The 27,949-nt window shown below is 37.1% G+C and overlaps 1 protein-coding gene and 1 long non-coding RNA gene across 4 annotated transcripts in view; one reads left to right on the top strand and one right to left on the bottom strand.

Annotated features, from left to right (window-relative positions):
• doc2g (double C2-like domains, gamma) overlaps nucleotides 1–2,931 on the bottom strand; it is a 56,680-nt gene extending 53,749 nt beyond the window's left edge. Inside the window, exons 1-2 of one of the 3 annotated variants that reach the window (XM_055167953.2) lie at nucleotides 2,768–2,929; nucleotides 1,090–1,513 (exon numbers count right to left, since the gene is read on the bottom strand). In XM_055167953.2, the coding sequence (XP_055023928.2) occupies nucleotides 1,090–1,495 (406 nt within the window). In that variant the 5' untranslated portion in view covers nucleotides 1,496–1,513; nucleotides 2,768–2,929. Of the gene's footprint in view, nucleotides 1–1,089; nucleotides 1,514–2,767 lie in introns of all 3 variants that reach the window. The other 2 variants (XM_055167954.2, XM_055167955.2) reach the window with 2 other exon arrangements.
• Nucleotides 2,932–12,877: 9,946 nt separating this feature from the next.
• Nucleotides 12,878–15,750, top strand: LOC141363854 (uncharacterized). Its single transcript, XR_012369443.1, has 2 exons — nucleotides 12,878–13,086; nucleotides 14,738–15,750. It is a non-coding gene; the product is annotated as an uncharacterized lncRNA (long non-coding RNA).
• Nucleotides 15,751–27,949: the final 12,199 nt, after the last annotated feature.

A 27,949-nucleotide genomic window follows, 5' to 3' on the forward strand; every position in this document is an offset into this window, starting at 1 on the left:
ATCAAACAACCCATGACAAAGAGACAAATAGCTCTAAAAATAATACTATTAATTTATTGTGTTATGATTCGTTTAATTTGATTTCTGTAATGCTAATTTCAGACCTTATTAATGTACAACTTTGTTCTCTTTTATAAATGTTTGCAATTTCTTTATTGTTTATTAGATTTTTCCCACCCGCTTTTTGCTGATCGGAAAAATAATCTGATCTGTGCCTCAAAAACTGTAATGTGATCAGAACTGTGAGTTTTTTGATCCATCACACACCCCTAGTTAGTACACAGTGAAGGCCATAAATGCAATTGTACTAATAATTGGCATAATAATTTCTTTCGGTGTTTCGGTTTTTCGGCCTTGGTTTACTTTTTTCGGTTTTGGCCAAGAATTTTCATTTCGGTGCATCACTACTTATTATTCATCTAGGTAAATACAGTTTACAATTTACGGCACCTTTAAATCTCCTTATTTATGGATATATGTGACACTAATCACATTTTGGAAAAAAAACAGGACCTTCTTTCTGCAGCAACTTAATCTAAAAATGTCTAATTTGTTATTTAAAAAGTTGTGGGCAAGATTGGCATATTTTAAATTATTTTTTTAATGTAAAAACATAAAAGCTAACAAAACCAATCTGAACCAAAATTGAAAGTGTGTCAACCTGACTTTAGGTGAGTAAAAGCATGCAGGTTAATAATGTACACTGTCAGAAAAATTGTTAAAATATGTCCCCAGGGGCGGTACACTTTCAAGAAGTACATCTTTAGACCTAAAGAGTTCATATTAGTACCACAGAACTACATACTGGTACCTAAAAGGTACAAATTTGTACAAAATGTATTCATATCTGTACCTAAGTGTACATGTAAGGACCTTTTTAAAAAAAAGTACTGCCCCATTTTTTACTGTGTGCCTTCTACACAATCAATCAGTGAAAGTGCAGCACCATCTGCTATTTTGTCATAATTTATCTGTGATAACCCCACCCCTTAAGTCATATAGCAAAACAAACTGTGATTGATATCTCAACGTGTCATACAAAAAGCTCTTTCAATCTAAAACTCCAGACTTTTGCCAAGGCAAACTCACTGTCATCGTCATCCGAGTCGGCAAAATCTCCGTCTTCCTCCTGCTCTCTCTCCCTCTTGCGGTCTTTCTCTCTATCTGCATCAACGTCCTTGTCTTTGTCCTTTAGTACCTGTTTTTCCCGCGGCGGAAGGGGGGTGATGGGAAAGTCGTGGAAGCGAGGGAAGAAGTCGGAGATCTGAGGAATGGGGAGTATGGGGCCGGGACACACGTTGATGGCAAAGTGCTCCTGCATGGAGATCTTTACCGGGGAGGGAGGGGGAGGCATGGCAGGACTGGGGGGGCCTGCAGCCGAGGAAGGGGTGGAGGGAGAGAGGGAAGATGAGGAGGTGGGAGGCAGTGGAAGGTGAGAGGACGGGTTGCTGGGGGGAAAGTGGGAGTGGGGCGGAGGTGGTTTGGAGACACTCATCGGGATCGCTGGACAACACTGTAAAAAAGAAAGTTAAAGTGAGATTATTTTAACATTAAAAAAATTACATTTTGATTTAAAAAATGTACAAAGCAACCACCCACAAAATAATGGCATTGTGATGTTAAGTTTCAAACAGGCAAGTAGGCTATCACACACAATTTCAAAACAAAGTATAGTTTAGCTACATTTCTTTCACAATAAGATTTTGTGACTCGTCTTTGTAGCGTTAGCAGACCGAGCATTGTGGTAAAACTCTCATGAGATTCCCTAAGAGCTCCAGACGTTTGTGGCACCGATATTCGCTCCCAGCAAAGGTAAAAAAAAAACGCTTGATGTGACAAGTGAAACAGAAGAATGCCCCAAAGCCCCGATTCACACAGATTAAGATATGTGACAGACTTTCTGCTGATAATATCTTTCATTACCAGTAATGCTGTGTTGTTTTGATTACACAAAGTCTCTCAGGACTGAGATATATACTGTAGTAGTGTGTGTTTCACACAAATCTTCTCACACATTGTCTTTCAACCTGTTTTAGACGCTTGTTACATGAATTAGCTGTTCAAACAAGCCAAAAATAAAAAAGTGAGAATAAATCACTTCATTAAAAGTCACAAAGTTTTTTTCTTTCCTTTTGTTTTACAGAATTGTTCACTAATAAATCTTCGTTTAGGTTCAGATAGCTAAACACACTTATGTTGTCGCACAAACACTGTTTTACTTTCCCTCCAAGATTGTGACAAAAAAGTCACAAAATGTGCTACACTGAAAAGACATATTACATCACAATAACACGTCACAATCCTCAGTTATATTTGTGCTTGGCTGACACACATACACACATTGATATTTTATGTGGCAAGACGCAGTCACTCCTCTAATGCTTTCATACACATATACGCACACTGAGGAGGTTAATGACACAAAAACACTGACACACGCACACGTGAACGGACCCAGATACGTATGCCGAGTTAAACACAAGTCCAAATAAGCAGAGCCAATTGTATACAATAATTAAAAGCATCACACATTTCTATGCACACTCACGCACTGTAAATGTGTAAATTAGATTAAGGTAAGATTCTCATTAGGATACACACCTGACACACAACGTGCGTTCACTGGTGGTACAGAGAAACAGATACACATGCATGTGTTGACTGACAAACACATACGCATGAATGCAAACACACACATGCACAGGTGGTCAAGCAATTAGGCAAACAACATAAAGGCATTCAAACACGCAGACATACACACACTTACCCACTGACAATCTTCATCTGTTCCAATGCTCCATCGTCCTTACGCATGGTCTCTCTCACACGCACTGAGGAGAAACCAGCGTCGCTTTGTATCAATATATCCTCGCGCGTTCTGCGCGCCCCTCTCCCCCTCTCTCTCTCTCTCTCTCTCTCTCTCTCTCTCTCTCTCTCTCTCTCTCTCTCATCCGCTGTGCCTCACTTGTGACGTGGTCTTTAAAGTCTCCGGTTCGGACTCACAGATCCGTCACTCAAAGAGCACACTGCCGAGATTTAGAAATAAGAGTATAAAGAGAAAACAGAATGAACTTATAATGAAGATAGTAAACATGATAACAGGGACAAAACACTGCAGGGAAGTTATTATATAGAAGAGACTGTGGGCTAGTTGTAAATCTCTTAATACTCCAGTGAAGGTTTCTCAAGCTGGGTTTATGGTTTAAAGTCAGTTTGAATAGAGGCACATAAGTGTTGGCTTGAAAAAAGGTATAAAAGCAATTTACACCATTGCTGTCCTTAAGGTATCTTTACATACGATATAAAAGCATTATAGTTCGTAGCAATGCCACTAGATGAAAATCTGACTTTTTCCATGTTTAAGTGTTATAATTGGGTTCAACCTAGAAAACGTGAAAAAGATCAACCCAGTAACTTAGTTTTGGTAAACCATTCTCTACACGCATGTGAAAATATAGCTCATGGAAATTGTGATGTGATGAACAATTTTCAGGCGAGTCGAAGTACTCCCAAAAGTGCTATTACGCCATAAAATGTAGCTCCTCTTTTAAATCCGCTTAGAAATGTGCTACGTTTTATTTTGTACCACCAAACTTGCTCGTATAACTACTCGTCTTAAATAGGAAAAACGTTGATGTGTTTGGTCACTTCTAACTTTATCTCTAAATGGTACCATTGAATGAATGGGGCTAAGCTAAATGCTATCGAAGCATCGCAGCGCGCTCCAGCGCTTACGTGCACGCACACAGATGATAGAGGGATGTATCAACAATTCTTAGTTAAGGTAATAACATATTTTAATATTGAAAATGAGTAGACTATTCCTTTAACATTTATATCGTGCAACTGTTGAAGTGTGGATAAATATGCTTGGGAGTATGCTTAACCCATTCCTGTCAGCGTTTAAAAAAAATGCCACTCAGTTTTAGTTGAATGCCTTCCAGAAAAATGATCTTTAAATAAATATATCAAATGAAAGAACAGACCATCGGCTGTCAAACAAAAAATATGTTTCATCCTACCTTCATTTGTTCTCTTATGACCTGTCAAACTTTCAGCTAAAAGCGGAGATAATCCCATTTTTTGTGAAGAACTTTTGTAAGAGATCGGATTTAGTTCCTGAGCAAAACTTACACAGTGTTTTTAGTGTTGAGTGAATGCGTCAGTGTTTAAGTTGGGTAAGATCGCCACCTAGTGGATAAAAGGGGAAATATGGATTTAAAGTAGAAACTCCTCAGAGAACCTTTTCTATTTATTGACGAGGTGACTCAACAATTTTTATTGACATTTATCTGGATATCGCCATTAATTGTGCAATTGTAGAAAAACTAAAAATATGATTAAGACTGTGATGTTTATTTTCATAAATCAGTACACAGCAACAGTGGCGCAGTGATACTTATGTAATGCGGTCTAAACCGTGGGATTACCGGGGTATTTTATCAAGTCTTAGAACGCGTTTCAACAAATCAGAATGAAGAACCAGATTTGGCGGTTTTATAAAGATTTTTTTGCACTCTCAGATTCCAGATTTTTAAATATCCTAACAAACCATACATCAATGGAAAGCTTATTTCAGATTTTGTATAAATCTCAATTAAAAAAAAAATGACCCTTATGACTGGTTTTATGGTCCAGGGTCACAATTTAAGACTTGAAACTAGATGTTGGAATCAGATAGGTCAGTTATCCTGTCAGCACACTGTATCATGACAGCAACAAAAAAAAAGAAAAATCACTTTATATAGAGCCAAAAAAAAAGAGCAGAAAAATGTTTAGTCTGGCAAAACAAAACATTTCTGCTTCACTGAAACAGAAAAACTCTAGAAAACCCTCAGTCATCAAAGCGTGGCTCCAACTGGCTGCAAAAACAATTGCTACAAAAAAAAGCATCATGGGAGTTTGTACGTGAGCAGTTGGCGCTGAGATGTGCTAGACATATTTTCATATTTTACTGTTTTGCATCCTCAGGAGTTGTGTCAGAAAGATTTGCGTCATGAAAATTATTCTCGCTTTTCTAAAATATTTCTGTTGTCACAGTGCTTACTTTTCAAATGAGGCAAGATGTTTAAGTGAATTATTTTACATTTTAAAGGAAAGGTTCAGCCAAATCTCATTAACTAGATTATTTTCCTACAATAAAGTGAAAATAAATGTCAAAAAGCACCATAACAACATACACAGTACTGTATAATTCATGTTTTCAGAAACAATATGCTTTATGTAAAAAACAAACCAATAATTAAATCTTTAAATGTGACCCTGGACCACAAAACCAGTCACAAGTCACACATGTATATCTGTAGCAATAGCCTACAATACATTGTATGGGTAAAAATTGTTGTTTTTGTATGCCAAAATATCATGATATTAAAGGCGGGGTGCATGATCTCTGAAAGCTAATATGTTTATATTTGAAATCACCTAAACAAACACGCCCCTACCCCAATAGAATCTGGACCTTCATTTGATAGACCCGTCCCACACATACACAACCAAGGGAAAGATTGGTTAGTAAACATGCCCCTTACTGCTAATTGGTTACAAGTGTGTTTTGATACTCGTCCCGACTCCCTTTTCCAAAGCATTTTTCAAAAATCATGCACCCCGCCTTTAAGTAAAGATCATGTTCCATAAATATTACAGCATGAATATATTAAAAAAAGTATTTATCATTAGTAATATGTGTTGCAAAGGACTTCATCTGGACAACTTTAAAGACGATTTTCTCAATATTTTTATTTTTTTGCACCCTTAGATTCCAGATTTTCAAACAGTTGTATCACAGCCAAATATTGCCAAACCATATATCAATGCAAAGCTATTTATTCAGCTTTCAGATAATCTAAATAATAATTTTCAGTATAATCTAAAATCTAAATAATGTCAAATTATTTAGGCACAGTAAGAGATGCCACCAATAGCAGCCAAAAGAATTAGATCATATGATGTAGATCTCTCTATACCTTTTTTTATTGAACTATTCTGACAGTGTTTTACTTTACATCCAAATGGGTCTTATAGTATATTATCCACTTTTTTTTCTTTTTAAACTTTGACATTACCTTAAAATATAAAAACAACCAATCTTCACAATTGGCTGTGGTGTGTCTCTAGTGAAGAAATATGTGTGAATTTTACCTTGATTTAAGTCTCTCATGTGATGCATCTTGGCTCAGTTTAGTTTGGAGTCTTGCTGAGGTGCAAAAACAAACTCGGTCAGGTTCCATAAACCCCTTAAGAAATCATGATGAATTCACAGGAGGAGAAGGAAGGCATAAAGCATTACGCTAAGCAGCTGTGCAAAAAACATTGGTTATTCAACAAAGAGTTGACAGCTAGTGAAGTGAGTGGTATATCTAAACCTTTCGGTTTTGACTTTTAGCTTATTAATGAAGCGATAATGGCAAATTAGCAAAGTGTCTGAAAATGATAAGAGATTGTGAAGTCTCTGTGCTTTTTTAAACTTTAAGCCACCAGCTGAAGGTTACAATGTCACTTGAAGGTCGACCTTAACAGATTTGGTGTAATTGGGCAGTGGGTTGTCTCCAGAATCATGACAGGGGAACTGTAACATGGATATGAGAACATTCATCCGTCCGGAAGCAAAAACGGATGGAAACTCGTCTATAAAATCCCTGGCTTATAATTAATGCTTAACAATGACTCATACCGCAAATCCCCACATTGCATTGATAAATGCACATACAAAAATACAAAATAATAGAGCATATAAATAACCCATTACGTATCAATGTCTATTTTTGCTTTCTGACATACAGCAAGAAAACCATATAATGAAGGCTGGATCTACTAAAAGTTAAGGAATGCATGTCAATTAAAATATATCTTTCTATGCATATACTGTATTCAGACAATATGTTAAAGACAGCAGGTAAATATGTTGGTAATGTGGCACTGCTACTCTACACCGTAGAAAAATAATATCCACTGCCTGATCCACCAGTACAAATAACCTGTCACCCTTCATCACACAAGGGCCGACAGTCTCTGAATTAGCATGGGAGACAGAAATATTTACCTGGATTTACATAAGACTGTTTTCACACAGACCGGTTTCCTCTGATAGAGTGGGAATTGATGGATGTTGTGCAATTGTGACCCTGGACCACAAAATCTGTTATAAAAAAATTGGGATTTATAAATCTTTTGAAAGCTAAATAAATAAGCATTGATGTATAGTTTGTTAGGATAGGACAATATTTGGCCGAGATACAACTACTTCTTAGGGTGCAAAAATGTAAATATTGAGAAAATCACCTTTAAATTTGTCCAAATTAAGTCCTTAGCAACACATATTAAAGGATTAGTCCATTTTCTTAAAAAAATCCAGATAATTTACTCACCACCATGTCATCCAAAATGTTGATGGTTTTTTTCAGTCGGGAAAGAAATTATGTTTTTTGAGGAAAACATTCCACGATTTTTCTCAATTTAATGGACTTTAATGGACCCCAACACTTAACAGTTTTAATGCAGTTTAAAATTGCAGTTTCAAAGGACTCTAAACGATCCCAAACGAGGCATAAGGGTCTTATCTAGCGAAACGATTGTCATTTTTGGAAAGAAAAATAAAACATATGCACTTTTAATCCACAACTTCTCTTCGGCTGTGTGACAAGTCAGCGCGACCTCACGTAATTGCATAATGACGTCGAAAGGTCACGTGTTACATATGAAACGCACATTTTAAACAATAAACTGACACGAAGACATTGATTAGTATCATTCGACATACAACAACGTCAGAACGGTCCTCTTTCTCCACACTTGTAAACACTGGGGTGTAGTTTCGATACGTCATCCATGACCTCTTGACGTGATGACGTATTACGTGAGGTCGCGCTGGCGCGTCACAGGACCGGAGGAAGACGAGAAGTTGTGGTTTAAAAGTGCATAATTTTGAAAAAAAAATGACAATCGTTTCGCTAGATAAGACTCTTATGCCTCGTTTGAGATCGTTTAGGGTCCGTTGAAACTGCAATTTTAAACTGAATTAAAACTGTTAAGTGTTGGGGTCCATTAAAGTCCATTAAAATCAGAAAAATCCTGGAATGTTTTCCTCAAAAAACTTAATTTCTTCTCGACTGAACAAAGAAAGACATCAACATTTTGGATGACATGGTGGTGAGTAAATTATCTGGATTTTTTTTTAAAGAAAATATACTAATGCTTTAATAATGATAAATATTTTATATATTTATGATAGGAAATTTACAAAATATCTTCATGAACATGATCTTTACTTAATATCCTAATGATTTTTGGCATAAAAATACAATAATTTCAACATATTGTTGGCTATTGTTACAAATATCCGTTGTACTCACAATTAACCTTGCATATATGTATCTGTCCTGAAACACACTTTTGTTTGGTGAATTTTTTTTCTGTATGTTCCTGTGGAAGAGCATTGCGTAAGCAGTATTGCGTAAACACATATTGTGAGTTCGATTCAAGGTAACACACATAATGATAAAATGTATACCTTGTAATGCACTGTAAGTCACTTTTGATGAAAGTGTCTGTCAAATGAATAAATGTAAATGTATATAAATATACCGTATGTTACCTTATTACGTCAATAGGTGATGACCACCAAATGTTTGTATTATGTCAGTGAATCAATACAATCATTCAGGACCTTAATGCAATAAGAGCAGAGCATTGATTTAAAGCCAGATTTTAAATTGGTGATGGTTAAATGAAGGAGCCTGACTAAATATGACATTTTTGATGTTTTCTGTAAAATGTCTTTTTGTATAAACTTTTGATGCATGTAAAAAAAAATTATGCATTGATGCATTCAATCACCTAAAAATGCATTACCACTTCAAATGTAGATCAAATGTACTGAATGCTTCCTCTTTTCCTTGCTTCCTTCCTTTGCATTTAGAAAATTTGTGCACCCAGTGTCTGAAAAACCAGCTAAAGTCATTTTTGTAATGTATCTATTTTCCACTTAAAATCATCCTACATAATGTAAAGACCATCCTGTAAAAAAATATCCTTGATATATCTTTAATATTGACTGAGTAAGGCCATGTCAAAGATTAAAATCAATGTGAAACATTGATGATCCTAATCTAATAATTAAATTATGAGTCTTAAGCCTGAATTTGACATGCAGACAGTCACATATGTCCTATCTAATGACTTGGGTCGAATTATAATTGTACTTTACATTTTTCCTTTTTTTGCTAAATTACACTGAAAAAAATGGACTTAGTGGGTCTTTGAATTTAAATAAAATAAACATGTATATGCAACACAAAATATTTATATTCCTTGTGTAAACATAATTTAATTGATTAGGATGAAAATGTTTTGTTTGAATGTAAAATGAACACATTATTCTCACATTGATTAAAATTGATTGAATTGAATACTTAAAGCAATAAAATTGGGTTTGCACACAAACGGCACCTCCTGAGCAGCAGGGGCAGTATAGCTCAATGAGAAGGACGTCGATTGCCATAAAAGAAGAATAAACATCGTTTGTTTTTGGGCGCCAAAATGAAGACTCAGGCTGCGTCCGAAACCGCATACTGTATAGTAGGTACTGAATTAGATGAAGTACCTACTTACTTGGCGTTAAAACAGTAGGTACTGTATAGTATGAATCCTGGTAGTATGAATGAGATTCGGACGTACTCAGGGGGGCAGGGTTTCATATTTTATTGAAGCAGCCCTGGGCACCGCCATTGCTTAGCGAACACCCATCTGCTGTTAGCATCCCATTGACTCCCATTCATTTTGGCGTCACTTTGACAGCGAATAACTTTACATCTGAGGCGTTTAAAGACTCAATTTGTCCATTAATTATTTCTAAAGAAACACGAAAATGTATAAAAGGCTCCATTACCATGTATCTTACGTTATGGCCCAGTGGAAGCAGTTTTTGTGGAGATGGGCTAGCGATTGCGTCGTGGCCTGCGACTTTCTGTCGCACAGTGGAGAGGTTGCCGTGTGGACTTGGAGAGAAGCTCACAGGCAATCTTTTACTGACTATAACGCAATCGGGTGGACGTGAAGGCATAAAGTCAAGGGAGATTATTAATCAGAATACTAACAAAAATGTGCTCCTGTTCACGCTCGCCGTCTCTGCAAGATTCAGTAGGTGGTTCAGATTTCCCGTGGCACGGCTATTAGAAGACTTACAGGTTGCTCACGTGACATCCACGTCATTGAGCTCAGTTTGAGTCTGCGCAGTACGCTCGACACCCAGGAAGTGCGTGCTTCTAATTGACTTCACTTGTCTCCGTTAAATCCAATGGGGTCGCTGTGTCCATTTCTTTTACTGTCTATGGACGTACTACATCCGCCATGTTGTTACATCACGTGACATACGTCGTCAGAGCTGCCAACTTATGAGTTCAGCTTGGAGTGAGATTTTTTTTTTGGGGGGGGGGGGGTAATTTTTTATAAAAGTCCTAACCATTTGCCAATAGATAATAGTGTGGATTTTAGCTATTTCTGTGTTAAATAGTTGGAAAAGACTGCGTTAAAATGGTTCACAATACAAATCGAATCATATTTTAGAAATTAAATTGAAATAAAAGCTTTTACTGAGTTTAAATGCCTGAGATTAGAGTCTTTACCATTATTTTATACAACTCTATTATGCTTTCCTTCTGATAAAAGTTCCTTCCAAAAAAAGTTCTTAAAATCTAATGAATAGGCTACTGGTCTCTGTAAAACGTATAACTGCAGATAACAGCAGCTTTGATTCAGTTTATCCATTGAGAAAGAGAAGCGTAAAGTGATGATTGGTGATAGAGAGACTGTCACAATCAAATAAACCAAATGAGTACTTTATATTAAACCTAAGCAACAGATAATGTGTATGTCAAGACCATATAATTATATTTCGTATATATTATTGTTTATAGATGTCAAATATCAATTGATTTTTTTCTCTTTTATTAAAACCTGTCACAGCAAACATCACGCAGGCTTGTACTGCTTGCAAACATACACACGCGAGTGATGGTTGATTAAAATTGCTGTTTTCTGAGGGTATCTGCGTGCGTGGAATCCGGGCAATTCTCTGCTTTTCATCCAGACCTTGACGCTTTGTGTGTTCGACTGGTGCGGAGCTGACTGATCGGCGTATGACATCAAAGTAACGCGAGAGCAAAGGTAAAGGCGGACCCTTTTGTAACATTTCGCATTGCTCTCGCGGTAGTCTGATAACCTCGCTGCCGAACTTCCTGCGCAGCGCCACATAAAGTGAAATGCTCTTTGACTCTTTGCAGCAAAGTACCAGCAACATGAGAAGTGGTGGCACCTAAGACAGTGAAGGTACGCTAAAATATAAACGTGTCAGTACTGCGAACACTGGTTTAGCTACTTACATCGTGCTTTGCTCTTTCACCATCGCGCAGCCGCGCACTCACTCTCTGTGGTTTGTAGCTGGCGCTTCGGCATCTGTAAACAATAACTCTTTGATTTGATTGGCCTTCGCATCATTTTGACTTTGACGAGCGCTTTATGCTGTTTGAGGCACGCCAGATAGAGATAGGCGTTTTACAGTATTTACAGTTAGGTATATTAGGCAATTATTTAATGTCTTTTATTAAACTCAGTGGGAATCTCAATGGTGGGCACGAGCCTGCGTGAGAAAATGGATGTGTGGCGTGAGAGCGTGAGAATGGGGTCAATTGCGTGAGTCTCACGGTGAATGCGTGAGAGTTGGCAGCTATGCGTCGTCATCACGTCGTGTCATTTCAGCGCGAAAACAGCGGCGTGCCTCTTCTTCTTCGTTGGATAACTCCTCGTCCGGGGCATCATGGGATAGTGAAGCGTCCATCGTATGCACACTGCAAAATCTAACCGGAAGTAGTAGGTCATCCGGGTACTTTTCCCATACTGTTTTTCGAATACTATGTATTCGGACATACTACTCGCCTCGCCTACTGCTTTTCGCGTACTATATAGTACGTAGTATGCGGTTTCGGACGCAGCATCAGCAGTCAGTCAGACAGTCAGTCAGAAGAACTCTCTCAGACGGACACCACGTTATTGAAGTAAGTTCTGTTATTTATTTATGTTCGCTTCATACGTGATATATCTTCACTAGATAGACTATTTTTGTTTACAATATGTAGCCATTGCAATGACTTGCAGTAAATATTAGTTTGGAGGAGGTTGGTGGAGTAAGTTAACAGTCAGTCAAGCTCATAAAGAAAAACACAGCGTTTTAAAAATGTCAGCTGTTTAACGTTATTTCACGTTTGGTAGTTTTATCCGAGTTGAAAACTGTCAGCTTTGAGTTGACTTTTGAGGCACTTTTTACTCAGCTGTTCTATGGAAACGTATCAGGACAAATAAAACGCTAACCAAAAGTTATTCTGTCCAGAGTAACGTTATACATGTAATTTACCAGATGATATCAATTGACTACATTAATAATGACATTGCGTATGAAACAAACTGTCTGCTTAATCAGATTACCAGACCCGCGTCAGTTATTCGTGACTTCGCTACGCCACGAGCAACACTTGATTCTATTAGAAAAAGCTTTTTACTCTCGCGTGAAGTCTGGTATATTAACTGAAAAAAAATCGCTTTGAAGTGACCACACCTTAAAGCTGACGTTTTCAGAAGAGAACCTTGTTTTAAGGTCTAATTTTGTCCAACATTGCGTCCTATGACAGATATAATACTTATTTCATTATTGCTCTGTGTATGTGTGACCTTCATCATTTGAGGTTATGTGTTGATTTCACCTCTGAATATTTCCTCTTATAGGTCCATCATCCTTGCATGTGCTATACACTCAAAAGCATTGGTAAGTCATTTCTTTCACTTTTGTACTGCTGTTAGGAGCTATATCTTATTTTTGTAACTAATATACAATTATTATTCTTTGACTCGCAGTACTCAAATACACAATGGTTGGTTAATTTGTTTTCAGATAAATGGCGAATTTAAAAGAATCACTACTGTCTTATGTTCCTGTGTCACCTGGACCTCCAATCCAAAAACCTGATGAAACTCTTCTATCAGAAAGGAGGACAGCTAGCAAAAAGACTTCAAACAATTAATGATCAAATGACAGAAGTAAGTAATAGCCTATAGATTCATAGACATAAAAATGTGTAAACATTGTTGGAAGTACAGAACGTTTAGTATGCTTTAGTTACAACATCTTTTGGCACACGGGTCATTAAAACACCTGGGAAGATTTAAAGGGGTAGTTCACCCAAAAATAAAAATTCTCATCACTTACTCCCTATCATGTTGTTACAAACCTGTATAAATGTCTTTGTTCTGATGAACACTAAGGAATATATTTTGAGGAATGTTTGTAACCAAACCAATCATAAGCCCCATTCACTTCCATAGTGGGGAAAAATAATACTATTGAAGTAAATGGGGCTCATGAACAGTTTGGTTGCAAACATTTCTCAAAATAAATATCTTCCTTCATGTTTATCAGAACAAAGACATTTATACAGGTCTGTAACAACATGAGAGTAAGAAAATGAGAGAATTCACTTTTGATGTGATTGTCAGGTATGGTAGCACACACTCGAAACGTGGCCTCTTTATTTAACTCATTCCAGTGTAGTGAACACTAGGGATGCTCCGATCAGGATTTTTGCAGCCGATACGATCACCGATTTGTAGTCTTCGTGATCGGCCGATTCCGATACCGATTTTTTAAAAGCTGATATGCAAGCTCTTTGATGACTGTAACTGTTACATTTTTTCTAGATAAAATAATACCACAGATGTTGCCTTTGTTATATTACTTGCAGTAATTAGGTAAATTATTGTTTTAATAGAGACTCAAATAAATAAGCACAACAAATATTTATTCTGCATAGAGAAATTTAATATGGCTTTAAAAAGGCTTATGTCTCCTAATAGTACTGAAAATAAAACACTTCACAGTCTTTACTGTATTAATTAAATATACACGCATTCGTATGAAGTATAAAAATTCTTTAGTCAAGAGCAGAGAGTGATTTTATTGAGAGATGAATTAGGTTACTGCAGCTTTAAGACGTGAGAGAGAGATCGCTCTGTTCACGTGCACTGATGACAGGCTGCTGTGTGTGGGTGGTGGCTGAACGCAGAAAAGCAGCTGTGAGGAAAATAAAAGTTTAAACGTTCAAAACTTTAAAACGCATGCAAATAAGAAACTTTTGGCATGAGGATGCAATTGTCCGTGATAGATATGTGTTGTATACGCTGTTTGATGGGGATGTGAAGACGCCTCGCGCTGTTGACCGGAGCGCGTCCTCATAGAAAATACGCATATCTCTGTAAAGGCAAAGAGAGACATAGAAATCTGCACGCCGCACATGAGCAAAGGGTTGTAAAAAATTTCGTGCTACGTAAAAAAATGTCTTTAATTGCAGCCACATTCAGGATCCATTTGATGACAAAAGTAAACAGAAAGATCGGTTTATGAGATCGGCAGATTTAGCGAGCACCGATCGAGTCATTTAATGCCATTATCGCCCGATCGATCGGAGCATCCCTAGTGAACACACACACACACACACCCAGAGCAGTGGACAGTGCAGCTGCCTTGCTTTGTAACCCATGTATTTGTAACCAATTGTAACATGCTATGGCAATGCAGATGGGTCTGTATACTTGCATTTATATTTGTTTGCATTGTACTAATTTCCAATGACACTTTTATTGTAACAGTAACCTTTTTTCTGTTTCTTTAACTACATTTGTTTGTTTTGTACAGGGCATAGATGAAGTCAGCATCAGTGAGGTCATTTGAAGACACCACTGTTGGGATTTGTGCTCTCAAACAACATGCTTCTTGTGATGAAGAAGAGTATCTTTGTATAGTCCTGGAAGCCATGAAGGTGTTGCAACATCGTGTTTGAGCTGATGTATGCCTTAAACCTGAGCTATCCTGATCTCCGCTTCATTTTTGAGGAAATCCAAAAGATTTTAATGGAACTGCATTGAGAGTAACTTTAACAAACTGTTTCTTTCAGTGAAAGCATCAGAAAGACTGTGCTACTCATTTTTGAATTTGTTTATCTGTTTTAAGTGTTTTCTCTTATTAAAACATAAACAGTTTGCTGCTCAGAGTCGATTTTGGAAATGGTTGTTGTATTTTGTTTTTGATGAATTTTTGATTAACAGTTTATACAAATGCTGTAGCTCTGACTTTCTGAAGGATTGATATTTTCCAGTTTGTAAATCCATTTAAAAAATAATAGTACTTACTGTTTTGCATGTCTCTTTGGAATGCAGTGTTTGTGTTTTAGCACTTCTAAATCTACTGTGATAGTAACTATTTTAAACATTTGGGTCAGTTTCACAGATGGTGCTTTTCCTAGTACCAGACTTTTGCAATGCCTTAATTTGAAAACATATTGCACTGACATATCTTGACATATATCAGTGCCATTGTTTTGTCTCAAGATGTACTCCAGTGTTGTTTTTGTAAGGTAGGTTTGTTTGTAAACTTTATTTTATTAAAAATATCCTAATATAATGAGGGCCTAGTCATGGATTAATCTACAACCTGTTTGGGAAATTGCCCCTTTATGTATGTACTGCATGTGCTGATTGTTGTAATAGTTATTGACTGTTAATGAATTAATGTGTAGTGATTTAAATGAATTGATGATCTGAAAGCAGTGGTTTGCCTCAATATCACTAAACATTTGTACAAAACTCTTTGCTTTTTATGCCAATGCAAATGTATTTTGTATTTAAAAAAAATAAATAACATTTGGATAATTATGGTTGATTATTCTGGTGCCAGAGACATAATGAAATTGCTTAAGAGTTACATAATCCCATAATGTAAGCATTAAAAAAGCATGTTGGAATTACAGATGAAAATCTAGTCCCCTTACATAATAAAATTACTTAAACATTACAAAATAAATGTGTTATAGTAAAGAGAAAAAGCACTTTGAGTCAACATATTTCTATTAGACTACTTAAAATAATAAAAATGTTTCGGTCTGACACTTAAAAATTAATTGAGGAAAATTATTTTGGTTTTAAACAATCGGATCATGTGGGACCGATGTACACATTAAAATTACGTAAATTGAAAGGATTTTTTTTTTCAGTGTACTTTATAAATGTTTTATTAAGAAAAGTGAAAATTTCTCTGAAATTGTATCAGAATTGGACTCATTTCCATAAGACCAGGAATGAACAAAACTGTACTTTCAGCAGCTGAATACAAAGACCTTTTTATTTTGAAGATAAAGAATTCACATCAGCATTTAAAAGCTTTGCATTAGTTTAAAGGGCACGTCCCTAGATATTTGGACAAGGTTTTGTCATGTATCATAATGAGGTGTATATTCGAAATTATGTTATTTTCTGACAGCACAGTTTTGCATAAATGGTGCATTGCTTAGTTTACGCCCACAGCCCCATTTAATTTCCATTTTTTTGTCTCGGAGGAACCCACGTATCATATTTCACCTTCACATATACTGATAACAGACATTTTGCGGCGCCTGTCTATTTAAGACTCTGTATGCTCCCTCCGTGTCTCTCTTTTGTTATAGACAGACAGGTCCTATTAGCTTTATGCCAGTCTCATATGTAGTTCTGACAGCCATGAGCACCGCTGCGCCTTTCTCACCTCAGTTATGGACACATGACTTTTCTGTTCAGCTGTGGGGGAGACAAGCTAGTTTAAAGTCACCTAACAACGTCAGAAAACTGAAAAACAGAAAGCATTGTGTGGGTTGGAACAGCCAGGACTCATCAACCACATACCAAACTGAATCATAAGTGGCTTGTTGATGATGCTTTTGATGGTCTTGAAAAACTTCAGAGGGAATGGTCAAGCCATGATTCAATAAATAAAGGGGTTGATTTAAAGAGACCGTAACACCTTTTACAGCTGTGTGGTAAATAGTAATATTTAGGTAACTAATAGTATTATGTCTTGATACAATATTGGGGTGAAAATCAGATGTTTCATCATGATACATTCAGACATTGATTCTACAATATTTATCAAGACCTCAAAAATGGCATCCACCAGGCGAGACAACGTTTTCTGTTTTATTTCTGTTTTGTTTTGGATGCTACAATTGCATTCTGATCACATGCACATGTTACAGGTGAGTTTAAAGGGCACCTATTATACAAAATCCACTTTTACAAGGTTTGGACATAAATGTGTGTTGGCAGTGTGTGAACACAACAACCTTAAAATGAAAAAAATCTATCTACCCCTTCTTTTTTAATCCCCATTAAACCAGTCTCATTACTGTGGGTTCACACCAGACGCGAGTTCAACGATTTCCGCAAGTAGATTACATACAAAGTCAATGCAAGTCACGATCAGACGCGTCATTCGCATTGGCCCAGTTGAATATTTTCAAGTTGAAAATATTCAACTTGAGCGCAAAAATTTGCATTACACGAAGTTAAATCTCCGAGTAATCTAGAGCGAGTAACGCGATGCTCCGCGTTTGGTGTGTACGTAGCATTAGTAGCAATGTGATGTCACACTGATAATAAAGCCCCACACACGGCCGCTGACTGACAGTCCTGTTTTACCATAGTTTCTGCCTTAGTGAGTTGGACGCTGTCTGTTATTTTTTCTGTGACTCTTTGCTAAATCAGATCTATTTTAACCAAAGCATCTCTTTTGGTAACTGAGCGAGAAGCAATAGCTCATTTGCATTTAAAAGTACACGCACAAAACTGTGCGTGTATGCTATAATAAATGATCTGTGGGGTATTGTCATAGATATGTACACTAGATGTCGCCTTGGCTACAGCAGTTCATTGGACCAAATGTGTCAACTAGGACCGCCATCTTAAAACAGGGGAACCCCGCATCAGAGTCATTGTAGGCAATGGTGTGACAGAAATAAAATCACCATAAATCGTCATGAACGCGATTTTCTTGGTTTTCTTTTGGTTCGTTTCAATAGTCAGACATGTATTTAGCATTTACTCCAGGAAAAAATAAAAGTTTTGATTTTATGAAAATTTACTTTTTCTAACTGTAATGCATAGTGCTAGTAGCCCTAACATCCATACGCAGCACAAAAGTCCGGCATCGTCCATGAATTCGAAATACAGGCGAAGATAGCAGCTTTACCTAGCTACTTCCCATGACAAGACCCCTGTTCTAAGATGGCGGCGGTTTTGACGCATGCTCAGAGCCCCAAGGCGGCATCTAGTGTATATATCTATTGTGAGCTAAAAACGTCAAAGAAACATTCTTGACACACCTGGGACTTATATAACATATTGTACAAATAGGCATAATATGTGCCCTTTAAATAAAAATACCTGCTTTGGTGGAAATGTGTAAACGGACATTGAGTGAATATGTGGAGAGCGTCAAAATAAATGCCTTTTAAGGGGCCGTTCCCATACCGCGTCTTTTGCGTGCCCAAGTTCGTTATTTCAAATGTAAGCGTGCGGTATACGTGCTCGTTTTTTCGCACCGCATCGAATTAAAAACATCTCAATTTACAGAATGCCAGAAGCGCACCACAGGTCTGGTGACAAGAACCAACCAATCAGCTTCCTCACCTTTTCCGTTACTTTGAAACCTCAGCAGAAAAAAGAAGGAGCAGCTTATAATTGCAGTCCAACGACAGACGCCTTAGGAGCGCAACTGCCTGACCACTTTGGAAAGAAGGAGAAAGCATCACGTCTAGCGTTTTCTACGAGTTTTTAGGTGTGACATGTGAATGGCGATCTAAAGGGTTTATGATAAAAGAGACGCTCGCGTTTGCCAGATACTCGCATAATCTCATGCGTAATCACAGTTTAATGTTAAGAGAGTGTCTTGCGTGTTTTTTTTAAACATGACATCTCTTTTATCATAAACGATTTTGACGCGTGTGCAGCAGGCACTTATTTTGACAAAACACGTGATGCACACAGGATCTCTCGACACGCAGGACACATAACCGAACACTTATTTTAATTTAGCGCCCCTCGGATGGGGGCTCACGAGCCGCCACTGCTTCTACCAGAGAGTCCTGGTCAAGATAGGAGATCAATGTATTGTTTGTTATACTTGATCTAAAAGTATAAAGTCCTTTATAAATTAGTATAAAGTTTTTATGACCTTATTGAACCATAAAGCATATTTATACCTGAAGAAATGTATTTGTCAAATAGACAAGTTACATATTTGTTCTTAAAGAGTGCATATTAGTACCTCAAAGGTACATAATACCAAATATATACATATATGTACCTAAATGTTATTAGGAGCTTTGCTGTCCCCGTGACAACTTTTGTAACTTTTTTTGGAAGTGTACTGCTTAAATAAGATTAACTAGCAAAAGCAAAATTGTGATTAAACAATAAACTCCTAGAATAATGCTGACCGGGTAAAGCACCTTGAACAAAGGTCACGGCAACTGCTGAAAACAGGAACTCTTTAAACAGAGAACCACAAATAAATATCACAAAAACGGACAAGAATCCATAATGAAACTAAAATTCGATGATGGCAGACTGCTCGCAGGCTCCCCAATCACAGGGTTGATTCATGGATTCAGGAGGCGGACGACATTTTGCTCCCACACTGTGCCTTTTCGGGAAAGAAAATAAATCACCGAGTGGCAAGCCTCTTTCACGGCTTGGAAGTTATGTAACTCAGCATGGTTCGTTTATGCAGTATTTATCACAATGCATTCTCTCTCCTCCTGTCACTAGGTGAGCTCTTCTCTCATGGGTTTAAATTAGTCCCTCTCTAGAGCTGGGTACTAACCAACCATAACACTCACAGTCTGGTGTTAACTCAGCCATTTCTCTTTTGCAAATGACCCAATTATCCCCTCATTCTTCATTCTTATCAACAGACCCCCCACCATTCCTTCTCTTAAGGTATTTTTCAACCCTTTTGTCCTTTTCTTTGCTTTCCCAGGTTATTAATTTTTTATTCTGCTCATTTTTTCCATAATGGGGATGTTTTACTTTTTGTTACAGGTTTGTTTTGTAGGAGCAAGTGTGACATGGTTGTGATTGATAGAATAGTTTTCCTTTAGTACTGTGCAAACGTCTTAGGCCACCGCCAGCTTTGTTGTTTTAGCAAAGTTGAAATGACCATTCACATTTTACTATCTTTATTTAGATACAAACAGAAAATACAGGAAATATATACACAACATGTAAAAAAACACAATTTTCAGAACAAAATAGCTTCAGTAGGCAAAAATACTAAGTACTTAGAGTTTCTGACCTCCGTTGGCACTAAACACATCTTGAACACATTTAAGTAGACTGAAGTAGAGTAGATTAGAACTAGAAAATAGGCTTTAATTTTATTTGGGTTGAAAAGAGCCTGCAGGTTCCCGCTAAGTAAGAGGAGATCACACTATTGAACACATGTCTGCAGGACAACGCTAAATACTTGACACTTTTGCCCACAGTAGGAAAAAATGTAATCAGTTAAAGAGCACCTTTTGTCCGATTCAAATTTTTTTTAATACTGCATACACATTTCCTGTATTTTCTGTTTGTATTCTATAAATAGACTGAGAAATAATTAGGCCTGTGTGACCCTGGACCACAAAACAAGTCATATGGGGCTTTTTTAAATTGAGATTTATACATCATCTGAAAGCTAAATACCGTAAGTCTTTCTATCGATGTATAGTTTGTTAGGATAGGACAATATTTGAAAGTCTGGAATCTGAGGGTGCAAAAAATCTAAACATTGAGAAAATTGCCTTTAAAGGGGCCATGGCACAAGACTTTTTTAAGATGTCAAATAAATCATTGGTGTCCCCAGAGCACATATGTGAAGTTTTAGCTCAAAATACCCCACAAATAATTTATTATAGCATGTTAAAATTGCACTTTGTAGGTGTGAGCAAAAATGTGCCGTTTTGGGTGTGTCCTTTTAAATGCAAATGATCGGTTTGTTGCAATTGAAACTCAATTGTGCTGTGAATTATTTTCTCTCTCTTTTTTCTGTGCACTAAATGGCAGTGCTGTGATTGGATAGTGCAGATTAAGGGGCGGTATTATTCTAATAAGAGCTCTTATGACATCATAAGGAGAGCCAAATTTCAACAACCTATTTTCTCATGTGCTTGTAGAGAATGGTTTACCAAAACTAAGTTACTGGGTTGATCTTTTTTCACATTTTCTAGGTTAATAGAAGCACTGGGGACCCAATCATAGCACTTAAACATGGAAAAAGTCAGATTTTCATGCCATGGCCCCTTAAAAGTTGTCCAAATGAAGTTCTAAGCAACACATATTACTAACGATAAACACATTTTTGTTATATTTACGGAAGAAATTTTACAAAATATCTTCATGGAACATGATATTTACCTAATATCCTAATGATTTTTTAGCCTGGGCGCCAGCCGAACTTAGACCGCCCACAACATTTCAGGTCGGAAAGTTCGATCTGGAGTCTCTCTGTTGTGGGGCTACTATGCGTGACCGAAAGCTGATCGAACCAATTCAATTGTCGGGGATGGACAGATGATCAACAGTAACGTAATCAACCACGTCACCAAAGAGCGCTTGTGTTGAATCCGTTTATCAAAGACGGCTGCTGCTAGAGAATTGAGATGTGAAGATTCTGCCATCAAGTCTGCTCTAGAAGATATCAACAGCGCACAGCCAATGTGGATATAACTAGCGGTCGTTGCAAGCACCTTTTCGGAAGCCCATGGATGAAGTTCATCTAAATTACAAATGATAAGAGATAGCCTGACTGTATGACTTAGTAAATAACTCACAATGTCGTGATATGAATGAAATGTTGTAAACATTGTAGGTGTTGATGTACGTTCGCTAACTTAGACTTAGTACAATCATGATGTTAGTCTCATTGTAGCGAAATAACTAGCACTTCAGGTCAGGCTGCAAAAGGACAGATGTCATTTCAACATACGTCACACACTTGCTCTGGGGTGCGTTTCTCAAAAGCATCGTAAGCCAACCACTGTCGTAAGTTTCATCGTTACTGACAAAGTTCAACGATTTGGTGTTTCACGAAACCATAGTTCAAACGAACATTCGCAAGCTGCATCGCAAACTGTCGTTCCTTGCATAGTTCCTTGTTATTATAATATGAAATGTTTGGTTCCATAACACAATAAACGGCATTTTTGAAAAAAATGAGTTACTGCCAGAATCAGTATTATATCAGGTCAGTATTATAAAGTAAATTCTTAATTTTACGCAAAATCCAATATCCGCCGTGTTATTCTGTCATCTTTTCTCCCTTTTTTCCTAAAATGCAATAAACGCCACTCCCCCTTTTCTACAGAATGCCATAAATCCGCTCCACAGATTACAGCGCACCACTCCACGCAATGTAAACAAACAATGGCGGCGCGTTGAGTACACGGAATCCTAGTTTTTCCTCATCTACTTTGTACTTCGTGATCAACAAACAAAATAATACTTTAATAGCATTGATAAACCTGTGATGGTTTTCTGTGACGGGAAAGAAACGTAAGCCATCAACATCTAATAATTTAAAGACGGGTGCTTGTTTGCCCGGGCCGACAGCATCAAGATTCTGTCATGCTAACACATTGACCCCAGGGGATCCTATGAAAAACTTTCCATTATTTTACTCAAAGTCAACGAAAATCGAGCAGGACCAAAAAAACATTATACAGCTGATCGCTGTGAAAAACGTTAAGCGACGACGTCAAGTATAACCGCAATGACAGTGTTCTTAATATGACAAAGTGAGTGTTTTGATTAATGACATTAATGTTTATATTTTTAATTAGTGTGTACAACTAGTCAACTAAATGAATGTAACATGGCAAAGATGAATGCACATTTATATAGGCTATTGATTCAATAGATTTATAGCATTTTGAAAAAAAAACTTGTCATGGATTTATTGCATTTTGTGGAAAAAAATAATCCGTTTTTATAATAAATCTTTGAAAATCAAGTTATGGATTTGAATTTTTTATGTTTTTATAACCTAAAGATGCTATGTGGACGTTTGTAACAGAAAATAGTTGTTTTCATCTTGTCACTTTCTTGGTATAGAAAACACATTTTTAACGAAATTTGTCAAAATGGATTTATTGCGTTTTGGAACCAAACTCTTCATATGTAGACTTACGTTGATCATGGTTTTGAACAAAATAAGCATAAAACATGTAGTGCATTCTATATTCCTCATTCTAAATATATAAAAAATTTATTTTACGTCTTTAAGTTTGTAAACAGAATTAAAGTGCTGCATTATAAAACTGCCCATGTGCGCAGTCCTATCAGCTTTAAGACCCTGGGGAATCCCTGGGAAGAGTGACGTAAGAGGGAACTTGCGCATTAATTAAATATCTTGAAAATAGTATTCCAATGCAATTTATGTTATTTACAGCAATAATCTGACATTAAATCGATTTCCACAGATTAATTAGTACTTCACCTCCCACGTGACATCATCAACTATGTCGTTAAACCAACATGGTTCAAATGACGAATGTGCGACAAAGTTACTATGCTCCAACTATGCATCATACTATGTTGGTTCAGCAGCTACTTACGTCGTTGTTTGGTAAACGCAACCCTGATTGGTTGTAGATCTATACAATTGAGTGCAGAGGCATTTTTTCACCATAATCATACCCCAATGGAGCGGTATCAGACTCAAATTCTGACTAGAATGATTTTTGGCATTTGCTACAAATATACCCATGCTACTTATGACCGGTTTTGTGGTCCAGGGTCACATATGGTCATTATACCATTGCAAAAACAACAAATCTAATGGTGGCATGGTGGCCTAAGACTTTTGCACAGTACTGTATATATAAATAAAGATGTGCATATATGTATAGGTGGATATATAATGTTGTTATGCTGTAGGTCCTTGCCCTATTCAGCGTATTGCCAGAATAAATAGAGAAATGGAGTGTGCCAGAGATTGCCTCTGGGGAAGGATGACAGACCAGCTCCCCATAACTGAAAGTGACTGTATTGCAAATATAAAAACTGCAAATATGATTTCACATATAAAAAAGAAAAAGAGGATGAGTGACGTAAAGCTAAAAACTAATGACTGGAGAAATAAATCATTTCTATGAAAATGTACTCTAAAAACAACCCACACAGCAACAACTAAAGGCGTGTGAGAGAGAAAAAACTCCCTCAACAACCTTTTGCGCTGCAGGAAAACACGGTTTTTAACCTAACCTGACGTTTGCAACTTTATAAATAAAGATATAACATTTTTGCATTTCAAATCCATATGACTCAAAATCTGGACATTTGCACAGGTGCTTCAGCAAGTACCATGCATGAAGCACTATTTGCCCATCTCCCTATGTGTGTGTGGTAGCTGGCACGCATGCCAGCATGAGACAACTTTTTTTTGGTGTCTAGCGATTTTCAAAGCCGTGTTTAATGAAGCTGAACGCTGCCATTACCTGTTCATGCAGCGTCATTAGTCACTTTGAACGTTACGCATCATCACCCTTGATCTCTAATCTATAACAGACCCCGTTCAAAAACACGCCTCGTGTTACCCTCTGCCACATGGATGAGCACATGGTTACTCACTGAACGCTGAAATTTAAACATTATCACTCACTGTGATGCTCCCCAACTGCGCAGCGGCGACAACAACGTTTTTTTGTATTAATGTGAGTTTTTTAATCCACACCAATGCACTTCTGAGAACTTTACGTACAACACTTTACTCTCCTTGCTAGTTTTTATATCAACCCTGGCACTGGAAATCAATACGCTGACTATAGTTTTGTTGCTGAGGTTTAAATGGCCCACGTCTATTGGGAGTTCACTAGAATAATGTTATTGCTTGACTTGCGCTTTTGATCTTCCGGGAACAAAAATTATTGCAAGAGAAATGTGCAATGCAAAATAAGGCCTTTTTAGAGCACAGCAAGCATAGCCGTGTGTAACAGACTATGACAGCATCTCTCTGGGAGCGCTCACCTCCACATTACCCCTTGCCAGCCAGCGATTAGGAGAAAGGATGAAAAAAACAGAACAGGCTATAGGCGGTCACCTCACTTTCCTTTGACAAATGCCATGAAGGACAACAAAGAAAAAAAGTGAAAACATCAATAATGACTCCTGCTCTTTTGTCTCAGTTGACGGTTCATGGACAACATTTTGTCTGCAAGCAACACATTTGTGTTCTCGCAGAGGGAATCTTGTGAAGGATAATTTAGGTCACACAATGAATTGTTTTCTTATGATAATTGAACAAATCCTACACTGCCATTCACTAAAACAAGTGCTTGCTAGTTTATTGTGGACTATTATGCAAAAATGTTTATGTATAGTGAAACAATTAATTCAGAGAGGATAAACAAAATTTTAACCCTTAATGCCGTGCATCTCAAAGGGGCCATGCCACAAAACTTTTTTAAGATGTCAAATAAATCTTTGGTGTCCCCAGAGCACATATGTGAAGTTTTAGCTCAAAATACCATATATAATTTATTGTTAAAATTGTCACTTTGTAGCTTTATGCAAAAATGTGCCGTTTTGGGTGTGTCCTTTAAAATGCAAATGAGCGGATGAAGTGCAAACACTGATCACAATGATGGTGGTTTGTTGCAATTGAAACTCAATTGTACTGTGAATTATTTTCTCTCTCTCTCTCTTTCTTTCTGCACTAAATGGCAGTGCTGTGGTTGGATAGTGCAGATTAAGGGGCGGTATTATAATAAGAGCTCCTTATGACATCATAAGCAGAGCCAAATTTCAACAACCTATTTTTTCATGTGCTTGTAGAGAATGGTTTACCAAAACTTAGTTACTGGGTTGATCTTTTTCACATTTTCTAGGTTGATAAAAACAATGGGGACCCAATCATAGAACTTAAACATGGAAAAAGTCAGATTTTCATGCCATGGCCCCTTTAAACAAACAGATTGCAGTAATGTTTGAATGACATGAGCTCAGCTGCTGAAAGTCATTCATCATTTGCAACAAATCTAACTTTTCTAAACTTTGTCACGCAACTGGGCATACCCACTTCCTCCAATGTCACAGGAAGGAGCCAGGTTTCCACTGGAATGAATGAGATTGGGTCGCTCTGTGGTATATGGTCACTTTGCATGCAGCATTTTTATTAAAGGTGCACTGTGTAACTTTTACTGTACTTGCCAAAAAACGCTCGGGCTGCCCTGCCAACGACGCTATAGATAAAGATTAGTGGAAGCTCTGACAATTGAATGCATTCTCTGGAATCCTCTCAAGCAGAGGACTTCTATTGGTTTCAGACTTTTGGTTGGTTGATGCCAAACCACGTCATATCTCATTACTTTAAAGCTGACCTGATATGAACTCTCCTCGACGCTCACACCATCCAAGACACGCCAGATTTGTGCTCACCATCAGGTTTTATTAAAAATGAATGACTTTCGGCCACTTTGACGGTCTCGTCGTGTTTAAGTGCACTGAGTAGTGAATACACAGAGAGACGCGTTTCAAAAAGCAAGCGAACATAAAATCTTTCTGTTCTTGACAGGACACATACAAACAAAATTATCTTTTTCTAATAAAAACATTTATGTCTTATTAAGTGTATGTATAGATTAGAGTCAGAAACCAATCTGTGCTTATTTGGTCTTAAAGAGACAGTAACCTCAATTAACCTATACTTAAATCTGTGTCATTAAAGGAGCATTTCACCCGTAGAAACATTAATCTTTATTGCATCATATTTGTAGTCGAAATGTAATGTACATTTCAAATTTGGTGCCTATTTGACCAAAAAAAAATGGGTGTTTGTAGTCTCACCCCCTCAACAATGATATTAGACTTCCTTCTTTCAATGATGCAAAAAGATGATTTTTGCATCATTGAAGGAAGGAAGTGCAACACTGAAATCTGTATTTCTCCTGTCTCAGCGGAAACTGAGGAAATAATGCACAACCGTTCAAAAACATGACTGGGGTTCTAACTATACATAGCTTAATGCAAATGGGTGAAGCGTCCCTTTAATGTTAATCAAACAACACAAGACAAAGAGAAAATCACTTCTGTAGCTCTTAAAAATAATAATTATATTTAATTTATACAATAAAGACAGTGTTATGATTCATTTGATTCGATTTCTGTACCTAATGCTAATTTTAGACCTTACTTAATGTTTTACTTTGTTCTTTATTTATTTGTTATTAGATTTTGACAACCCCTTTTTTGCTGATCCAAAAAATTATCCAATCCGTACCTCAAAAACCGGAATGTGATCCGAACTGTGAGTTTTGTGATCCGTCACACCCCTAGTACTGTTCTATAGAGCACGTTTCGTCTTTACGTTATCTCAGACGACGACATGTTTGTCCTGTGGCAGCTACCGTAGCGTCTTATTGCGTTTCGAAATAGAGGTTGATTGCAATTCGCAATCTCACCACTAGATTCCGCTAAAACCCATACTGTACCTTTAAGAAAAAAATATTTGCAATATAACAATATGCATTTTCATGAGATGTTTCATAAAGCTTGTCTGAAAAAGTAAGCAAGGGGGCGAATGTTAGCGAGGGGTCACATACAGCTTCCATTATAAACTGTAACTGCAAAGAGAATAAACTGTTGCAGATTGTTGGCATTGTGTAAGCATGTATAATAATGTGAACCTGTGACCTCTCAAGTGTTGCGAATATATTAAAAACCATCTGGTATAATTTTGCAGAAGGAAGTTAGGCAAAATGTGCAGTCAGTGGGACTTTATATATAATCACGCTGAGTTTAGGAACTACAACCAAGTCTTTTTTGTCATACTTTTTTGAGTATGAAATATGTATTTGTTCTTTCACCATCTGTTTTGAGTTATATTTTTAATAACTTAGATTTATTAAAAAAAAACATTTAAAGCATGGGTGTCCAATCCAAGATTAGGACTTCTGTTCTAATCTTTCAACCATAATAAAACACACCTGCCTGTGAGTTACAGTAAGACTTTGATTAGGGTGTGGTTTCCCGGACAGGGATTATCTTAAACCAGGACTAGGCA

This window comes from Misgurnus anguillicaudatus, chromosome 5 (genome assembly GCF_027580225.2).
Source record: "Misgurnus anguillicaudatus chromosome 5, ASM2758022v2, whole genome shotgun sequence".
Classification (NCBI taxonomy): domain Eukaryota; kingdom Metazoa; phylum Chordata; class Actinopteri; order Cypriniformes; family Cobitidae; genus Misgurnus; species Misgurnus anguillicaudatus.